General features: G+C 45.3%; 1 protein-coding gene across 1 annotated transcript in view; it reads right to left on the bottom strand.

Moving 5' to 3' along the window:
- FMNL1 (formin like 1) overlaps positions 1 to 17,302 on the bottom strand; it is an 88,065-nt gene that overhangs the window by 40,333 nt on the left and 30,430 nt on the right. Inside the window, exons 3-9 of the mRNA XM_040331525.1 lie at positions 15,848 to 15,931; positions 15,029 to 15,102; positions 9,951 to 10,034; positions 8,415 to 8,552; positions 5,711 to 5,816; positions 2,755 to 2,831; positions 1,384 to 1,477 (exon numbers count right to left, since the gene is read on the bottom strand). Of these exons, the coding sequence (XP_040187459.1) occupies positions 1,384 to 1,477; positions 2,755 to 2,831; positions 5,711 to 5,816; positions 8,415 to 8,552; positions 9,951 to 10,034; positions 15,029 to 15,102; positions 15,848 to 15,931 (657 nt within the window). The remainder of the gene's footprint in view (positions 1 to 1,383; positions 1,478 to 2,754; positions 2,832 to 5,710; positions 5,817 to 8,414; positions 8,553 to 9,950; positions 10,035 to 15,028; positions 15,103 to 15,847; positions 15,932 to 17,302) is intronic.

Consider the following 17,302-nt stretch of genomic DNA (forward strand, 5'->3'; position numbering starts at 1 on the left):
ATCCCCTCTCTAACCAACACTAAAAATGTAATCCAAGCTAGGTTGCATTGTGGTGGCTGGTTGGGATCTCATCTCCTAGAACAGGGGTCTCCAAACTTTCTAAATAATGGGCCAGTTTACTGTCCTTCAGAGGGGCCAGATTGTAGGCATTGGGAGTAGAAAAGGTCCCGACATCAGTGGGAATGAACAATGCTCCATCATTGGTGTCAGTGGGGGGGAATTATGCCCCATTGTTGATGTCATTGGGCCCCATTGTTGGTGTCATTGGGAGGAATTTTGCCCTATCTTTGGTGTCATTGGGAGGAATTCTGACACTTCATTGGTGTCAGTGGGGGGGGGGGGGGGGTTGGATTATGCCAGGCGCCGGATAAAAGCAAGCAAAGGGCCGAATCTGGCCCCCAGGCTGCAGTTTGGAGATCACTGTTCCAGATCGTTAGGCAAAACTACTTTTTTTTACATTATTAGTAAAGTGCTTTCTATGTCCCATAATGGGGGAAAACCCCATATTTTTGTTGTGTCACCAGCACAAAGGTCAGTAGAATCACTCCAAAGGAGGCATGGCAGTAGAGGCTCTTTTAGGCCTCGTACACACGATAGGATAGCCAGGGGACAACAGTCTGAAGGACCATTTTCATTGGTCAAAACCGATCGTGTGTGGGCCCCATAGGATAGCTAACCTTCGGTTAAAAAAATGGGAACTTGCTTTAAAATTTAACCGATGGACGCCTAACCGATAGATCGTATGCAAAAGCATCGGTTAAAAACCTGCGCATGCTTAGAATCAAGTCGACGCACGCTTGGAAGCATTGAACTTCGTTTTTTTCAGCACGTCATTGTGTTTTACGTCACCTCGTTCTGTCGCGATCGGTTATTTAACCTATGGTGTGTAGGCGCAACGGACCATCAGTCAGCTTCATCGGTTAACCTAAGACAACGGTCCTTCAGTCCGTTGTCCTCTGGCTATCCTATCGTGTGTACGAGGCCTTAGAATTGGGAAGGGTTACAACCTCTACAAAGTTTTGTTGCTGTCTCTGTCCCCAACGGTGAGAATTGTTTACTTATTGTGTGTTTGAGGTAGAAGGTCTCCTCACTGGGGACAAAAACCTTCCAACTCTTCTCTATCTATACAGTAAATAATAAATGAGAGGGAGCTAGAAACGTGGCACTGGGAAGGAAGTTATTGATCTCCATTCTCACTAGTTATCAGAAGAATCCACAAAGCCACAACTGCTCCGTGGCTAAAAAATTGCAAATGAGTGTCCCAAGCATCCCTTGACATACATTAGTTTGATATTGTTTTATTAGAAAGGAACGGTAGAAGCTGGAAAACTTCAGTTAGCCTTTACCTCTTTGCTACCACCATGAAAACATTCACATCCTTACCTCCTGGAAATAGTTGAAAGCCGAGAGTATCAGTTCATGCCCTCCCCTGACCAAACACACGGCTGCCAGAAGCTCTAGGACCAGGGCCTTTGTACTAAAGGAAAGGACAAATTTATTTTAGAATGTTGAAGGAGCAAGGTGAGAAATACTATGAAAGCTGCTTGTGCAATTGTTCAATTAGTGTGGAATGGAAGCAAGTAACAAGCATGTTTCTCAATCACATACCAGTCATGTAAGTGCAATAGATAACAGCTGTAAAATGAAACTGGGGAATTGGTGTAAAGTTGTTCTGAACAAGTTGAGCCTGTCAAACCCATTGGTGTGGCCTGTCAAACTGTGATAACAGAGGAAAGGGAAGGGTGGAGGCACATGGTGCTAGAAAAGTAATTACTAAATTGATGGTGTGCTGTGAAATAAACCTGTCAGAAAAGAAGTATGTGAGCTGCCATTTCGGACTTCCTCCTAAACATCATGGTTTTCCTGTCTGCTATGCTGGCCTACTGGCTTCGGTACTTGATTTACTGACCAGAAACATGAATGCAGATCAGGAACATCTAGGAAAAGTTCATCTGTATTGTTCAGGATTGGTTTCTCAGACGTAGCATTCTCCTAGCATAGGATGCTAAGCAAATTTCGTTTTTGACTCCTTCTGTAGTCAAGGGAGCAGTGATTGTTTGGTCCGGTCTGTTCAGGGTTTCACAGGCTGGGGGTTTGATTGCTTCTCCCCACCTTTGGAAGAAGCTTCTAGGAAATGGGGAGGGAGATTCAAATGAACAGTCTAAATATTTATCAATTCCTAGCCAATCCCTGGAGAGGAGTGCCCAGAAGGTTACCGGGGAGGTTATAAATAGCCTGAAGCTCTGGAGAGATTGTTCTCTCTCTCTTCAGGAGAGTTCTAAAGCCATGCATCCCATGGACTGTGTAGCTGTTCTTCAGGCCTCAGCTGTGTCAGGGATGAATGAGAGCCTGGATTTATCTTCTGAGATGCCGGTGTCCTATCAATATGGGTCCCCTATCAGATAATGCCTGGCCTGGACTGCGCATGCGCAATCGGAGAACACAGGAATCTCAGAGAATGAACATCTGTTCCATCAGCTGTAGTTGGAGCATGCGAGCAGCGTGGTAGGCAGCCTCTGTACTATTTGGTAAGGAGAACAAAAATATTGAAAAGACTCAACATGACAGCCAGGTACCTGGAATTTAGTAGAGGTAAGTAATGGTGGCAACTGTCAGCTCATGATGGGATTCCTTTTATTATTATATACGTTGACAGTTGGAATGAAATGAAGGAAAAGAGAGATAGAGAACATCCTGAAAAAAAAAGCAATGTCAGGTAATATCACATCAGTTTCCATCATAGGCTCTACTCACCGGGGGTTCTTGTTGGTGAGACTGAGGGTGATCTGATTGACACAGGAGGGGTGGGACATCACCATACTGAATCCAGACTTTATGGAAAGAAGATACAATATACAGTACATCAATACATATACAAGTCTATTACCAACAAACTGATCAGATATATTCAAATCTTATACTAATGACCATCTGCCACCCAATTGGAGGTCTTCCAGGGCTGTCCTTGAGTATCTTTTTTTGTGGATTTCCACACTAGGTCCTGTATATCCCCAGGGATTCAAGCAGCCAAATCTTGTAAAAAAAAAAGTTCTTGCGTGGCCTCAGCAATCATAAAATGTTTCAACTTTCACTCTCCCAGTTACTGTACATCTTCGGGAATGCAAGCGACAATTGGATTTAGACTATTCCTGTATTGCACTCCTTATAAAACAGGTAATTATGAATTAAAAAGCTCCATGCTTTTTCTTCTGGTCAATGTTCTACTCAAGGGTGAAACATGACCGTTGTTCTAATCATTCCCTATCTAAAATCAAGAAAAACAGCTTGGTTTTTCTTCCAGAGACCAATCTGGCTGAAGCTCCACTGATTGGCTCTGCCTGAACGTCTGTACCCCAATATCCTCCTCCAGAGAACATGTGGGCAGAACTGCACTGAAGGCTGTACACAGTTTGGTGTTCATTACTCGACAGAATACGCCTGAGGTCTGAAGTTTTATGCCCTCATCCAATAAATATTTACAAATGTTATTTATATATATATATATATATATATATATATATATATATATATATACCAACACATATACACATATACACACACACACACACACTACCTTGAAAAAGTATTCATAGCCCTTGAAATTTTCCACATTTGGTCATCTTACAACCAAAAACGTACACGTATTTTATGTGATAGACCAACACAAAGTGGCACATGATTGAGAAGTGGAGTGAAAATGGTTTTCAACATTTTTTTTTACAAATGAATATCTGAAAAGTGTGGTGTGCATTTGTATTCAGCCCCCCTGAGTCAATACTTTGTAGAACCACCTTTCCCCGCAATTACAGCTGCAAGTCTTTTTGGGGGATGTCTCTACCAGCTTTGCACATCTAGAGAGGGACATTTTTGCCCATTCTTCTTTGCAAAATAGCTCATGCTCTGTCAGATTGAATATCGAGCGTCTGTGAACAGTAAAAGTCTTGCCACAGATTCTCAATTAGATTTAGGTCTGGACTTTGACTGGGCCATTCTAACACATGAATGAGACACATATGCCTTGATCTAAACCATTCCATTGTAGCTCTGGCTGGATGTTTAGGGTCGTTGTCTTGCTGACAGGTGAACCTCCATCCCAGTCTCAAGTCTTTTTTGCAGACTCAAGTCTTTTAGGCATCCCCGCAACATGATGCTGCCACCACCATGTTTCACGGTGGGGGTGGTGTGATCAGGGTGATGTGCAGTGTTCATTTTTTACCACACAGTGTTTTGCTTTTAGGCCAAAAAATAAAATGTTGGTCTCATCTGAAGGCACAGGGTGCCTGTGGCGGACCTGCCAATTCTGGTGTTCAATGGCAAATGCCAATCAAGCTCCACAGTGCTGGGCAATGAGCATAGGGCCCACTAGAGGACATCGGACCCTCAGGCCACCCTCATGAAGTCTGTTTCTAAATTATTTGGTCAGAGACAATCACACCAGTGGCCTGCTAGGGGTCATTTTGTGGGGCTCTGGCAGTGCTCATCCTGTTCCTCCTTTCACAAAGGAGCACATACTTGTTTTGCTGGTAGGTTAAAGACTTTCTACGGCCCTCTCCAGTTCTCCTAGAGCAGGGGTGTCCAAACTTTTTTCAAAGAGGGCCAGATTTGATTAAGTGAACATGCGTGAGGGCCGACTATTTTGCCTGACATTCTTTGAACCATTAAAATTCGGTCTAAGTGTGTTCATCTGAGCACCAATACACTGCTCAACAAGAATTATCTTGCCTTTGTGGCTGTGTGTGGTGAAGAGATGAGCTTGGGCGTGTTATTTGGATATACTGTATATATTTATTTTGTGGCCCCAACGAATCCCAGAGCGCTGCTCAGGACTAAGGATGAGCTTGGGGGTGTTATTTGTATATACCGTATTTAATCTGTGTATAACACGCACAGGCTTACCATTGCCATGAATGCAGCCTTACCATTGCCCCCAATGCAGCCTTACCATTGCCCCCAATGCAGCCTTACCATTGCCCCCAATGCAGCCTTACCATTGCCACCAATGCAGCAACTTGATCGATGCCCATCTGCAGCCTCAGAGGGAGGGGACGGGACAAGTGCCGACAGATTACAAACAGGAGAATCTCTTGTTTACTCTGTGGCCTCTTTAATACAAAGTCCCACCTTCTATGATAGACAGAACAGTCGTCCAATGGCATCCCAGGAGACAGGACTTGCAATAGAGACACTGCTGAGTAAACAGGAGATTCTCTTCATGTAATCTGACCGTGCTTGTCGTGTCCCCTCCAAGGCAGCGCCAATAAATACAGTATATATCTTTTGTGGCCCTGGGGGCCACAAACAATATGTATATCCAAATCCCCAGGGGGGGCCACATTAAATCAACAGGGGGGCCGCATTTGGCCCCCGGGCCGGACTTTGGACATGCCTGTCCTAGAGTAACTGCCTGTCTCCTGGAATCTCCTCCATGCTCTTGAGACTGAGCTGGGAGACATAGTAAACCTTCTGGCAATGACACGTATTTTTCCATCTCTGACTGATGGATCAACCTTCTGGGAAATCTCAAATTCTCCCTGTAATTTTGTTACTCATATGTCAAAATTATAACTTAATTACATTGTTCTAGCGTATGTAAAGGAAAATGCAATTTCTTTGTCACACCATGGCTGATGGAGAGGCCTGAACTTTTCTATTCTATTATTCTCAGCTAGCCAATGGCAATGAAATCACTTAAAGCCTTCCTGGTACAAACCTGGTAGTTCATGATTGCCCGCAAGCACATGATGCACACGTGTACATCATCCTTCATGTTAGCGTGCCGAGAGTTCCTCATTGTAGCGCGGTTGTAAAAGTTGTATCTGTTAGGGAACACATTCAATTAGCTTGCTAGGGATTTCTCGAACACCAATCAGACAACATGGCCAGCAGTACAAAGGCATTAAAGAGTAAGAGCATGTCTGCCATACATGGCTGGTATTTCAGCTGATTCAGCATAAAACTCGAGCCATCGGTTGCGCCCCTGTCAGCATCACCCGATTTGATAAAAATAGATTGTACAATCAAGAATTTCAGCCAAATGACTGCAAGCACCGTTTGGATATTCTGACAGTTGATGGAGCCAGCTGTCACAATACAATAGCCAGCAGAGGAGTTGCTTCCATTCACACTGTTTAGCATAAATGGAGGAATCTGTTGGATTTCTTTTGATTACCATGCGCAAAGAAATCTCTTTAATAAACAAGTGAAATGAGCACTAATTGACAGTGATCCACTGATCCAGTCCGATCTCTAGCCATATCATGTGAAGATTTCTCTCATTCAGTCCCATAAATGCATTCCCCCATCTACACTGAACAGTGTGAATGGAGGAAATCTCACCCTGCCAGATACAATAAAACCTTGGTTTGAGCGCATTTTGCAAGACAAGCAACAATTTTTAATACATTTTGACTTGATATACAAGTAGCGTCATGTCACAACTGAGTGTAAAAGAGGAGAGAGGTGACTAAGTGTAGCAATACGGTTACATTTAATGAAGGTACAACATTTAGCAACGTATTGCTACACTTAGAGTCACCTCTCTTCTCTTTTATACTCTGTGGGCCGGATTCAGATACATTGGCGTATCTGTCCGGCCCGCGTAACGTATCTCCGATACGTTACGCCGCTTTAACTTTGGGCGCAAGTTCTTTATTCAGAAAGAACTTGCGTCCGTAGTTACGGCGGCGTAACGTATGTGTTGCGGTGTAAGGCCGCGTAATTCAAATGGGGATGTAGGGGGCGTGTTTTGTTTAAATTTTGTTTGACCCCGCGTTGACGTATTATTTGAACGGCGCATGCGCCATCCGTAAAATTTTCCAGCGTGCATTGCTCCAAATGACGTCATTGTTTTACGTCCAGCCGTATTCGCGAACGACTTACGCAAACGACGTAAAAAATTCAAAATTCGACCCGGGAACGACGGCCATACTTAACATAGGATACGCCGCACTTACCCCTCATATAGCAGGGGTAACTTTACGCCGGAAAAAGCCGAACGCAAACGACGTAAAAAAAAAAGCACCGGGCGGTCGTTCGTTTCTGAATCGGCGTAAATGCTCATTTGCATATTCGTCGCGTAAACATACGGAAGCGCCACCTAGCGCCCACCTGGGAATTGCAGCCTAAGATCCGACGGTTTAAGACACTTACACCTGTCGGATCTTAGGGAGATCTATGTGTAACCTGATTTTATGAATCGGGCGCATAGATACGACGGCCGGACTCAGGGATTCGACGGCGTATCAGGAGATACGACGGCGTATCAGGAGATACGCCGTCGTATCTTCTTTCTGAATCCGGCCCTGTAGCTCCTTCTGGATTTTGCTTCTAATCCCCTTGTGGAGGCTTCCATTTGTGGATGGACATTTTATGGTTACACAACCTGTCACATTGCTATAATCTTTTTATATGGACTATAAACTGAAGGACTTATGAATAAATGGTTGTGGAACGAATCATTTGAGTTTCCATTATTTCTTATGGGGAAATTTGCTTTGATATACAAGTGCTTTGGATTACAAGCATGTTTCTGCAACAAATTATGCGCCAATCCAAGATTTTACTGTATTGTATTTTGACAGCCATTGCTACCACGGACCTGTCAGAATACCCGAACAGCGGCTGTGTCTGGAAAAGGATGCAGTCACTGTTTGGCCAACAGTTTTCCGTCCTGCTCCTTCAATTTTCAAGCCAGGTAGGGCCACCCAAGGCTCGAATTTTGGCTGATTCAACAGGAAATGACCCAAATTCCAGCTAGCTTTAGGAAGAAGCATGCATTTTCAAAAAACATTCAGCATGGGCAGCTGTTTTATTTCCATCCTCGCAGGTTTACTCTGAGAGCCAAAAATTCCAGGGTCATTGTAATATAATGCTACTAATTGATTTTATCCCTGTATGCAATGGATCGTGTTCAGGTACATTGTAGATAAGGTGATTCCCAACAAGATGTTCTGTTCCTCAATAGAAAAGCATACAATACAATAAAAATGAAATGCATGGTGCAAAACAAGTACAAACCAGAACAAAATACAACACATGAAAGTGCACTTGGAAGTGCAGTCGCTGTAGATCTGTGGGGACATGCAAGGAAAATAAAAAACAGCATTTTAGCTTGCACATGATTGGATAAAAAAAATCAGCAGAGCTTCCCCTCAGATATACAGCAAGTGCAGGTTCAGTGCAATTTCAAGTGCACTTTGCACTTGTAGTGCAAAGTGGATTTGCCTTTAGTAAATAACCCCCATTGTGTATTTATAGCTGTGGAAAGGTTATCCTAGCAGACAAAGGTTTGTAAGAAGCTATATGAGCTGGTAATGAGTCTGCGGCTATGTAGGTGATGACCTACTGGTGCCTAAGAAGAGAAGGAATACCCTGAAATCAAGAGGTGGTCCCGTGCATCGTCACATATGGCTTACTTGGTGGTTAGGTTGCGGGCACGTGACGGAATAGTTGCAGGAGAAGAGGATGTGCTGCTTTTGTTAATATCCTCCATTGACCTCTGCAAAGATTTTGATTTCTCAGGTGTTCCATTGTCGGAACTCTCCACATCTAACCTGGAATGAAGAGAGAATTTAGGGACAGTGAAACTGAGACAAGAGTCACGTAGTAGACATGAAATGCACGAGACATCAGTTATACAGGATACAGAGATATCAAAACAATCGTAAAGATGGAAATGGTTGGGCAAGACTTCTATCTAGACCGCCATGACATGTGCATGTACTGTAACTGCACACAGAGTATATGTACCGTATTTATTGGGGTATATATAGCGCACTCAGGCGTATAGCGCGCACCCCTAAAGTTGCCCCGAATTCCTGTGGAAAAAAAGTTTTTCTGTACTTACAGTTTTGGTGTCTTGCGTGGCGGCCTCGTCAGGTCCGGCGTCCGTCTGCGGCTTGGGGTGTCCTCTTCGTCGGGTCCGGCGTCCTTCTGCGGCGTCCTTGCGTCCTCCCCGCACGTTTCCCGTGCCGAGTTTGAATACTGCGCCAACATATACAGAGCGCAGTACACTCGTGTATTGTCGGGCAGGCTCGGCTACTCTCGTGCTGATGTCCTGTACGTCCAGGACGTCAGCGCGAGAGGAGCCGAGACTGCCCGACAATACACGAGTGTACTGCGCTCGGTATATGTCGGCGCAGTATTCAAACTCGGCGCGGGAAAGCGGGTATCGGCGTATACCGCGCACCCACGATTTTGCCCGGTATACGCCGATAAATACGGTAATCAGGGCTTTTTTTCAGCTAGAACTTGGAGAAACTCAGTTCCACCACCTCTGGCTCAGGCCCTCTGCTCCCTGCTCCTTACTCTCACTTGTAAACACAGAAGTCTGGCTTATTTTCCAACGGCTCCCTCAGATCTGATCTCCTGAGTTGCTTTTACTGAGTGCAGGAGATGCAGGTGCCCGGGGTGCAGTACAGATGCCGACACCCCCACTGGATGATCTCCCCGCAAGCGAGAGAGGCAAAGCCAACTGCAGTATGTAGAGTCAACTGAGTGCTTCAGCTTAATACAGCAACAAAAGCAAGACAGTGGAGCTTTTAAGGCCTTGGGGAGAAGATGGGGGCAGTGGAGAGGTCAGAGCTGAAGAGGGGTGAAAGTGAGATGTGGATGGGGAATGCAGAAATAAGAGGCTGTGGAAGAAGGCTGAACTCTGTACTGTGTGTAGTGCACCCCTGAACTCTGCACTCTGTACATAGCGCACCCCGAACTGTGCAGGCTGTATGTAACCCCCCCCTTTCCCAAACTTGTAACACATAATGCACTCCTGGTATTTATTGCCCCTTTAAGATCCTCCCACTGTTAGTGGAATTTGACCACACCCACTATTTGATGCGGTTTAGAGAGAGTGTGTGGAGAGGGGGGTTTTGGGGGGTCATAGTTGAGTTTCTGTACCTATTTTCTGAGAAAAAAACATCCCTGTATGTAAAGGTTTAGTTGTGCTGACTTACGGGAAGGAGCACTGAGCAAAGGACAAGTACTCCACTAGAGCTTCAAGGCCACCAACCTCTGGACTCAGGAACTCTTCCACCCACCTGTAAACAGAACAAAGGAGCTTAATGCCATCTTGGACAAGAAACACAAGACCGACTGAAGATATTCACACTTGTTTTATCAGGAAAAATACTTAAAAAACATGAATTTAGCGATTTGGTTCAGTTTAAATACTTCACATAGGCACAAAACTGGAGGACACGTATCTAACCTTGTTGACATTGATATAGAATGAAAAAAAAAAAACGAACAACAAAACAAAAGTAAAAAAAATGTCATTATTGCATTGCAGTATGGTCTAGTGCAGGGGTCCGCGAGCCAGATATGGCCTTTTGCTTGCCTTTATCCAGCCCTTGCGGCACTGTTCCTTCCACCAATACCAAAGACGGGGCACTATTCCCCCCCCCTCCCCCACCCACACCAAGCATGGTGTACTTTTCCTCCCACTTACATAACAGATGGGGTACTATTCTTTCTCCACTGACACCAATGATGTATTTTTTTTTACTCCCACTGGCCACAGTCCGACCCCCCTAAAATTTGAAGCACAGTAAACTGGTCCTTTTTCTTGAAAGTTTAGAGACCCCTGGTCTAGTGTATGGCAGTGCAAGAAAAAAAGACACACATGCCAACACATAGTACATGTAATGTGTGCACAAATGCATGCACTATGGTGTAAACGAGATCTCAAGCCAATGAAAGTGAGTGAAAGCTGGTGGTTTATTTTAAATAAATGTTGTCCATAAGTAGTCTAGAAAACATTAAACTTTCTAAACTTCTTCCTCTTTTTTTCTCCCACTTTTAGTAGCCTGTAAATTGCATGTATAACAGAAGTATCATTTAAAACAATTTGAACTGGGACATTATCGCACTTATCAAGTTTCGAGTCATAATTTTAAACTGACCATACACAAATTAATTCCTGCAGACATTTTGTTGAGGCTGAAACATGGGGAGGAGAACTACCGTATTTATCGCGGTATAACGCGCTCCCGCGTATACCGCGCACCCCTAAAGTGGCCCCCAATCCTGTGGAAAAAATTTTTTTTTGTTTTTTTTGTACTTACAGTTTTGGTGTCTTGCGCGGCGTCCATCGGCGGCCTAGTCAGGTCCGGCGTCCTTCTGCGGCGGGTCCGGCGTCCGTCTTCGGCGGGTCCGGCGTCCGTCTTCGGCGGGTCCGGCGTCCGTCTTCGGCGTCCTCCCCGCTCGTTTCCCGCGCCAAGTTTTGAAAACTGCGCCGACATATACAGAGCGCAGTACACTCGTGTATTGTCGGCAATGCTCGGCTACCCACGCTGACATCCAGGACGTGAGTGCGGAAGGAGCCGAGACTGCCCGACTATACCCGAGTGTACTGCGCTCGGTATATGTCGGCGCAGTATTCAAAACTCGGTGCGGGAAAGCGGGTATCGGCGTATACCGCGCACCCACGATTTTGCCCTGATTTTCAGGGCAAAAAAGTGCGCGGTATACGCCGATAAATACGGTATATTGATCTGGATGTTGGCCAGTGCTGGAATCCAGCAGTGGTCTCCATAGGGCCTATTACACTAAGGCCGCGTACACACGATCAGTCCATCCGAAGCGAACGGTCCGAAAGACCGTTCTCATCGGTTAACCGATGAAGCTGACTGATGGTCTGATGTGCCTACACACCATCGGTTAAAAAAACGATCGTGTCAGAACACGGTGACGTAAAACACACGACGTGCTGAAAAAACGAAGTTCAATGCTTCCAAGCATGCGTCGACTTGATTCTGAGGATGCGCGGCCCTTTGACCGATGCCTTTGCATACTAACGATTGGTTTTGACCCATCGGTTCAATTTAAAAGCAAGTTCTCTTTTTTTTGACCGAAGCATAACTGACCGATGGGGCCCACACACGATCGGTTTGGACCGATGAAACGGACCTTCAGTCCGTTTTCATCGGTTTTGACCGATCGTGTGTACGCGGCCTAAGGCCCCTTTCACACTGAAGGCGATTTTCAGGTGACTGAAAAGCGCCTCTCAAGCCTCCCCAGTGTAAAAGCCGAGTGCTTTCACACTGGGGCGGTGTGCTTGCAGGACGGTAAAAAACTCCTGCAAGCAGCATCTTTGGGGCGGTGCAGGAGTTATGTATACATCGCTCCTAAACCGCCCTTACCATTGAAATCAAGTGGCAGCACTGCCGAAGCGCCTACAAAGGGCTTCAGCAGCAGCGCTTTTCGGGCGCTTTTACCCTTAGGGGTTAAAAGCATCCAGCCCCCACCGCGCTGGTAAAGGGCCGCTAAAACTAGGCGCTTTACGGCCAACACGCGGCCGGTCTGAGTGTGAAAGTAGCCTTAGTGTAATATGTGGCGCTAAAAGACATCTCCTATCTCACCCTGCAGTCCCAAGCAGAGAAGTTTTTTTTGTTTTTAGCTATTGGCTTGCGGCATTGAGTGCACATCCAAGCTTTAAGCCCTTTATGTCTAAGGGTAAAACAAATCCTAATGCCCAAGCACAATTTTGCAACTTTGACGTGTTCATAAAACATGTACATATCATCAAAACTACTTTGTACAGGTGAATTATACCTTTTTTCAGGACAAATTTGGCTTTCATTTGGTGGTAAATGGCAATGGATATCTCCTTATTTTTATTTTTTTGTGTATTATCAATGGAAAGCTGCCTCAAAATAGTGAAATAAAGATTTTTTTTTTTAAATTAAGCTGTATATTTCTTGTTACTACTATAACCTACCACCAAAAAACAGCCCAAAATAAATTCTCCTGCTCCTTACGATCGCAGCGATACCACATACGTGTATGTCATTTGTACCCGTAGGGCAGCCCAGAAACAATAGTGCGTATGCTTTTTTTTACTACCTAAAACACACTGACACTGAAACTAATTAAAAAAAATCCTGCCCAAAATATACTGACCTTGACTTTTGACCCAAACACTAACCCTGGCACTGACCTAGATCAAACCTTGATCCAAGTATTGTTTTTATTTTTTTTAATACATTTTTGTATTTTTTTTTACACACACACACTTTTTTCTTCTCTGTAAGTTGACTCAAAGAAACATTTAGCCGGATTCAGGTAGCTGTGCCTATCTATAGGCGGGCGTAGCGTATCTCATTTACGATACGCCGCCGTAAGTTAGAGAGGCAAGTGCAGTATTCACAAAGCACTTGCATCCTAAGTTACGGCGGCGTAGCGTAAATGTGCCGGCGTAAGCACGCCTAATTCAAATTGTGAATAGGTGGGCGTGTTTTATGCTAATGAATCGTGACCCGACGTGATTGACGTTTTGAACGAACGGTGCATGCGCCGTCCTTGATCGTATCCCAGTGCGCATGCTCCAAATTACGCCGCAAAGACTCATTGGTTTCGACGTGAACGTAAATTACGCCCAGCCCCATTCACGGAACGACTTACGCAAACGACGTAAAAATGTCAAAGTTCGACGCGGTTCCGACGTCCATACTTAACATTGGCTGCGCCATCTTTTTGGTGGTTTATCTTTACGCCTGAAAACGCCTTACGTAAACAGTGTATCCTTACTGCGACGGGCAAGCGTACGTTCTTGAATAGGCGTATCTCGCTGTTTTTACGCATTCTAGGCGTAAATCAGCGGACACGCCCCTAGCGGCCAGCATAAACAGACAGCTAAGATACGACGGCGACGGCGGTCGTATCTTAGCTACATTTAAGCGTATCTAAATTTGAGAATACACTTAAATATACCATGGCGCAGATTCTGAGTTACGACGGCGTATCTACTGATACGCCATCGTATCTCTACGAGAATCTGGCTAATTGTATCTTTCCTCTCCATTCACAGAGAGAGAGAGAGAGAGAGAGAGAGAAAGCGAAATACAGGGGCAGGCTTCACAGTGACTAATCACTGTGTTAGCCAATCAGAGGCTACCACAGAGATCAGGTGACCAAGAATCGGGAGTTTTAGGTCCCAATCGATAATACAGCGCCGGGGGCTATCGATAAGACCGCCCTGGTCGTGGTGCTGGGAGTGCGCAGTGTGGCACGCTCACAACACAAAGGCAAATAAGCAGCGTCAAAAAGCCCAGTGCATTGGGGCTGCATATTTGTGTTATATCGCAGTCAAGGGCTTAATGTATATACTATTACCTCCACCTGATGAAGCTGATTGCAAAACGCGTCGAACCATAGTACCCCTACTCCGTGCACTGGAGAGGTCTCATGGAGAAACTACTGTAGCAGAGCGGTCATATGTAACAAGACTGTTATGTCCTGGGTCATTTAACCTATTGTTAAAGTGATACTAAGGCTAAAAATGCATTAAGATAAAAAGAAATTATATCTTCCTGCCCCCCCCCCCTTCCCTGTGTGAAGGGGAAGAGAGGAAACGTTGTGCATAGCTGCATCTCTTCTCCCCTCTCTTCCCCTTCACACAGGGACTTGAGCAGCAGCAGGTGCCAATGGCTCCTGCTGTTGTCAATCAGTGAGGAGGAAGTGGGGGGCAGGGCTAAGCCCTGCTGTGTGTGGCTATTGAGTGTGGCTCTATAGAGACACAGCTCGGGAGCGAGGACGCATCATGCGCCTGCATAGCATACTGCTTGCTATGGGGAATCACATAACAAATGGAGGAGCAAAGATCACCGGTGAGGGACCTGAGAAAATGAGGATCCGAGCCGCTCTGTGCAATACCATTACACAGAGCATGCGAGTATAACACGTGTGTTATCTTAAGAAAAAAAAAATAACCTTTAGTAACACTTTCAGATACACAGTAAAAGATGTCTGTATAGCAAAATGTGATTGACTGTCATCAAAGGAGCTGGGTGGAAAATTCCTGACCAAACAGTGCCTGCATCCAATCACCGCGGGTGCTGACTGTCCGCAAACAATGGTCGACAATGCAGATTCATCCATCCACACTGTTAATAACATTTCAGTAATTTCTCTCATTCATGCATATGGCTGGCTTTAGTGTGAAGCTGAGGTATCTAAACCCATGCAGTACAAGCGAGGAGGATTCAGTGGAAGGGCAGACGTTCTTTCTATTTTGTTAGAATACAACACTTACCCAATGTGATTGGTCCGTAAGGAGATCTCTAGTTCTCTTAGAACCTGTGTGGATTCTTGAACTCTTCTCTTGAACTAAAATGAAGACATTCACATAGGTTAGGTCATGGATCTTCCACTTTAGGGTTTCTTTTACAGGGGAGGTTGGGGGCGGTAAAACCCCAAAGTGGAAGTGTGATGGAGCTAAATAAAATGCTTATTTTTGTGTTTGTTACTTTTTCCTAAACCACTCAAATGTTGCTTTTCTTTCTTATAGTGTTTTATTTCTTGATAACTATATATGTGTGAGGGTATATATATTACAATATTACTTTCCTTAAAATAAGTTATGACGGAGTATAGAGTTACAGTACATTTCAGCCTGAAAATAAAAACTGAAGAGAGATGGTTTAACTATTAAGTGAAGACAGATGTAACTCACTCCTTTTGACCCCCTCCATCGAATGAAGCCCCTGTGAGTCTGAGTGAAGGACCCTGTGCCTCTGAGTGTGCCTTGTGGCAAGAATAAAGATTTTTACATACTGTTCCTGGTTTTACTGAGCCTGGCAACCCTGATCCCAGTGGCATGGGGCCCTCGGGCAGTGCCCGAGTGACCCAATGGTCAGTCCGCCCCTGGTATTAAGCAAAGATACGGGAAATTCAGATACTTGAAAAGTATTATCTAGATGAGACAATAGAATGGTGCACTCACTATTGTCCCAGTTGTCTGTTTAAATGACAAATACAGTGCAGATCTAAGCTCAGAACTCAGTCTTCACTTTCCTGAACATAAATTGCACATGACTGCAGAGATTGCATTAGACATCCTTCTGTAGCTTACCTTCCGGCTGATTCCACCCGTGTCCACATAGCTTCTCAGTTTATGGATGTAGGTGGCTGGTGGGTTCTTCACCTGGAACCTTTCCTGATAAAACAGATCTGTGTTAAGACATGAACAGGTGGTAACCAGGGCCATCTTAATAGCTTCATGGGCCCCTGGGCAAAGCAATGCACTTGGGCCCAACATGCTCCTATTTACACACCTACTCTCAAGAATAAAGTATAAATAATTGATAGAATTTAACATACAATTATTAGTACTTTTAATAAAATAGATTTTAAACAATAGAAAAACATGCCATAAATCAACGATTAATCAACACAAAGGGCACAGTACAGGGGGAGGCAGAAATGCAAAGTACGGGGGGGGGGTGACAGGAGGGCAAGATACTGGTATCAGGAGGGCATAGTACAGGTTCTGGGACGCTGCCCGGGACACAAACATCATTGGAAAAGCCTAGTAAAAAGTGCGACTATCCCAGCAAATCCAAGACAGTTGCCAAGTATGAGGTAATGCAAGATTATCATGGGGCCCCAGGGCTGATCCGCCCTATAGTCTCACTATGCAAGGCACTTAGGGCCCCGCAAAGCTGCGAAGGGCCCCCCAAATTACTAAATCCCCGCCTGGTGAGAAGTCATTTTCGCCCCCTCACCCCGCTTCTCAACTCGCTGGCTGCATTGGAGAATGGGTAAGAAGTCAGCAACACCCCGCCTTCTCAATTTAATGTAAGATGTAATTTCCGACAGCAGAACACCTCCTCCCCCCCGCTTCTCACTTTTCTTTAATGTGACATGTCACTATCAGCGCCCCCCCGCTTCTCATTTTTAATGTGCCATGTCATTTTGCTTAGGGCCCCAGGGAGGTCAGGATCGGTACTGTGCGGCCCCCATGCACCTAGAAAGTGCCCAAGCATTAAAGTGATTGTAAGCCTTCTTACCTCCACTGTTCAGCTTGTTTTGAGTGGCCCCATTCGTCCTCTTCTGGGGTCCCCTGGCGGCTCTCGCAACTCCTCCTCGCATCAGATAACCCCCTAGGAGAAACGCTCTTCCGGGGGGTTACCTTGCGGGCGTGCTCCCGAGTCCAGCATTCGGCGCCCATAGACACAAATGCTGGACTCGGCCGCGCCCCCCTCCCGGTGCCCACGTCATTTTATTTGATTGACAGCAGCAGAAGCCAAAGGCTGTGCTGCTATCAATCTATCCAATCAATAGCCAGGACCCTGTGCAGAGAAGGACCGCGCTTCTCCGCTGAGGGAAATATGGGGCTCAGGTATGTTAAATGGGGGGGCCAGTGACTGCCAGAAGTTTTTTCACCTTGATGCATTGAGGTAAAAAAACATGAGGGTTTACTACCCCTTTAAGACAGCCCTGGTGGTAACACAAAGGGTTGAGCCATACACCTATACACTTGCTGAAGCTCTGAAGACAACATAGTGGAGCATAATGTCTACACAGA

The sequence above is a fragment of the Rana temporaria genome, chromosome 12 (assembly GCF_905171775.1).
Source record: "Rana temporaria chromosome 12, aRanTem1.1, whole genome shotgun sequence".
NCBI lineage: Eukaryota > Metazoa > Chordata > Amphibia > Anura > Ranidae > Rana > Rana temporaria.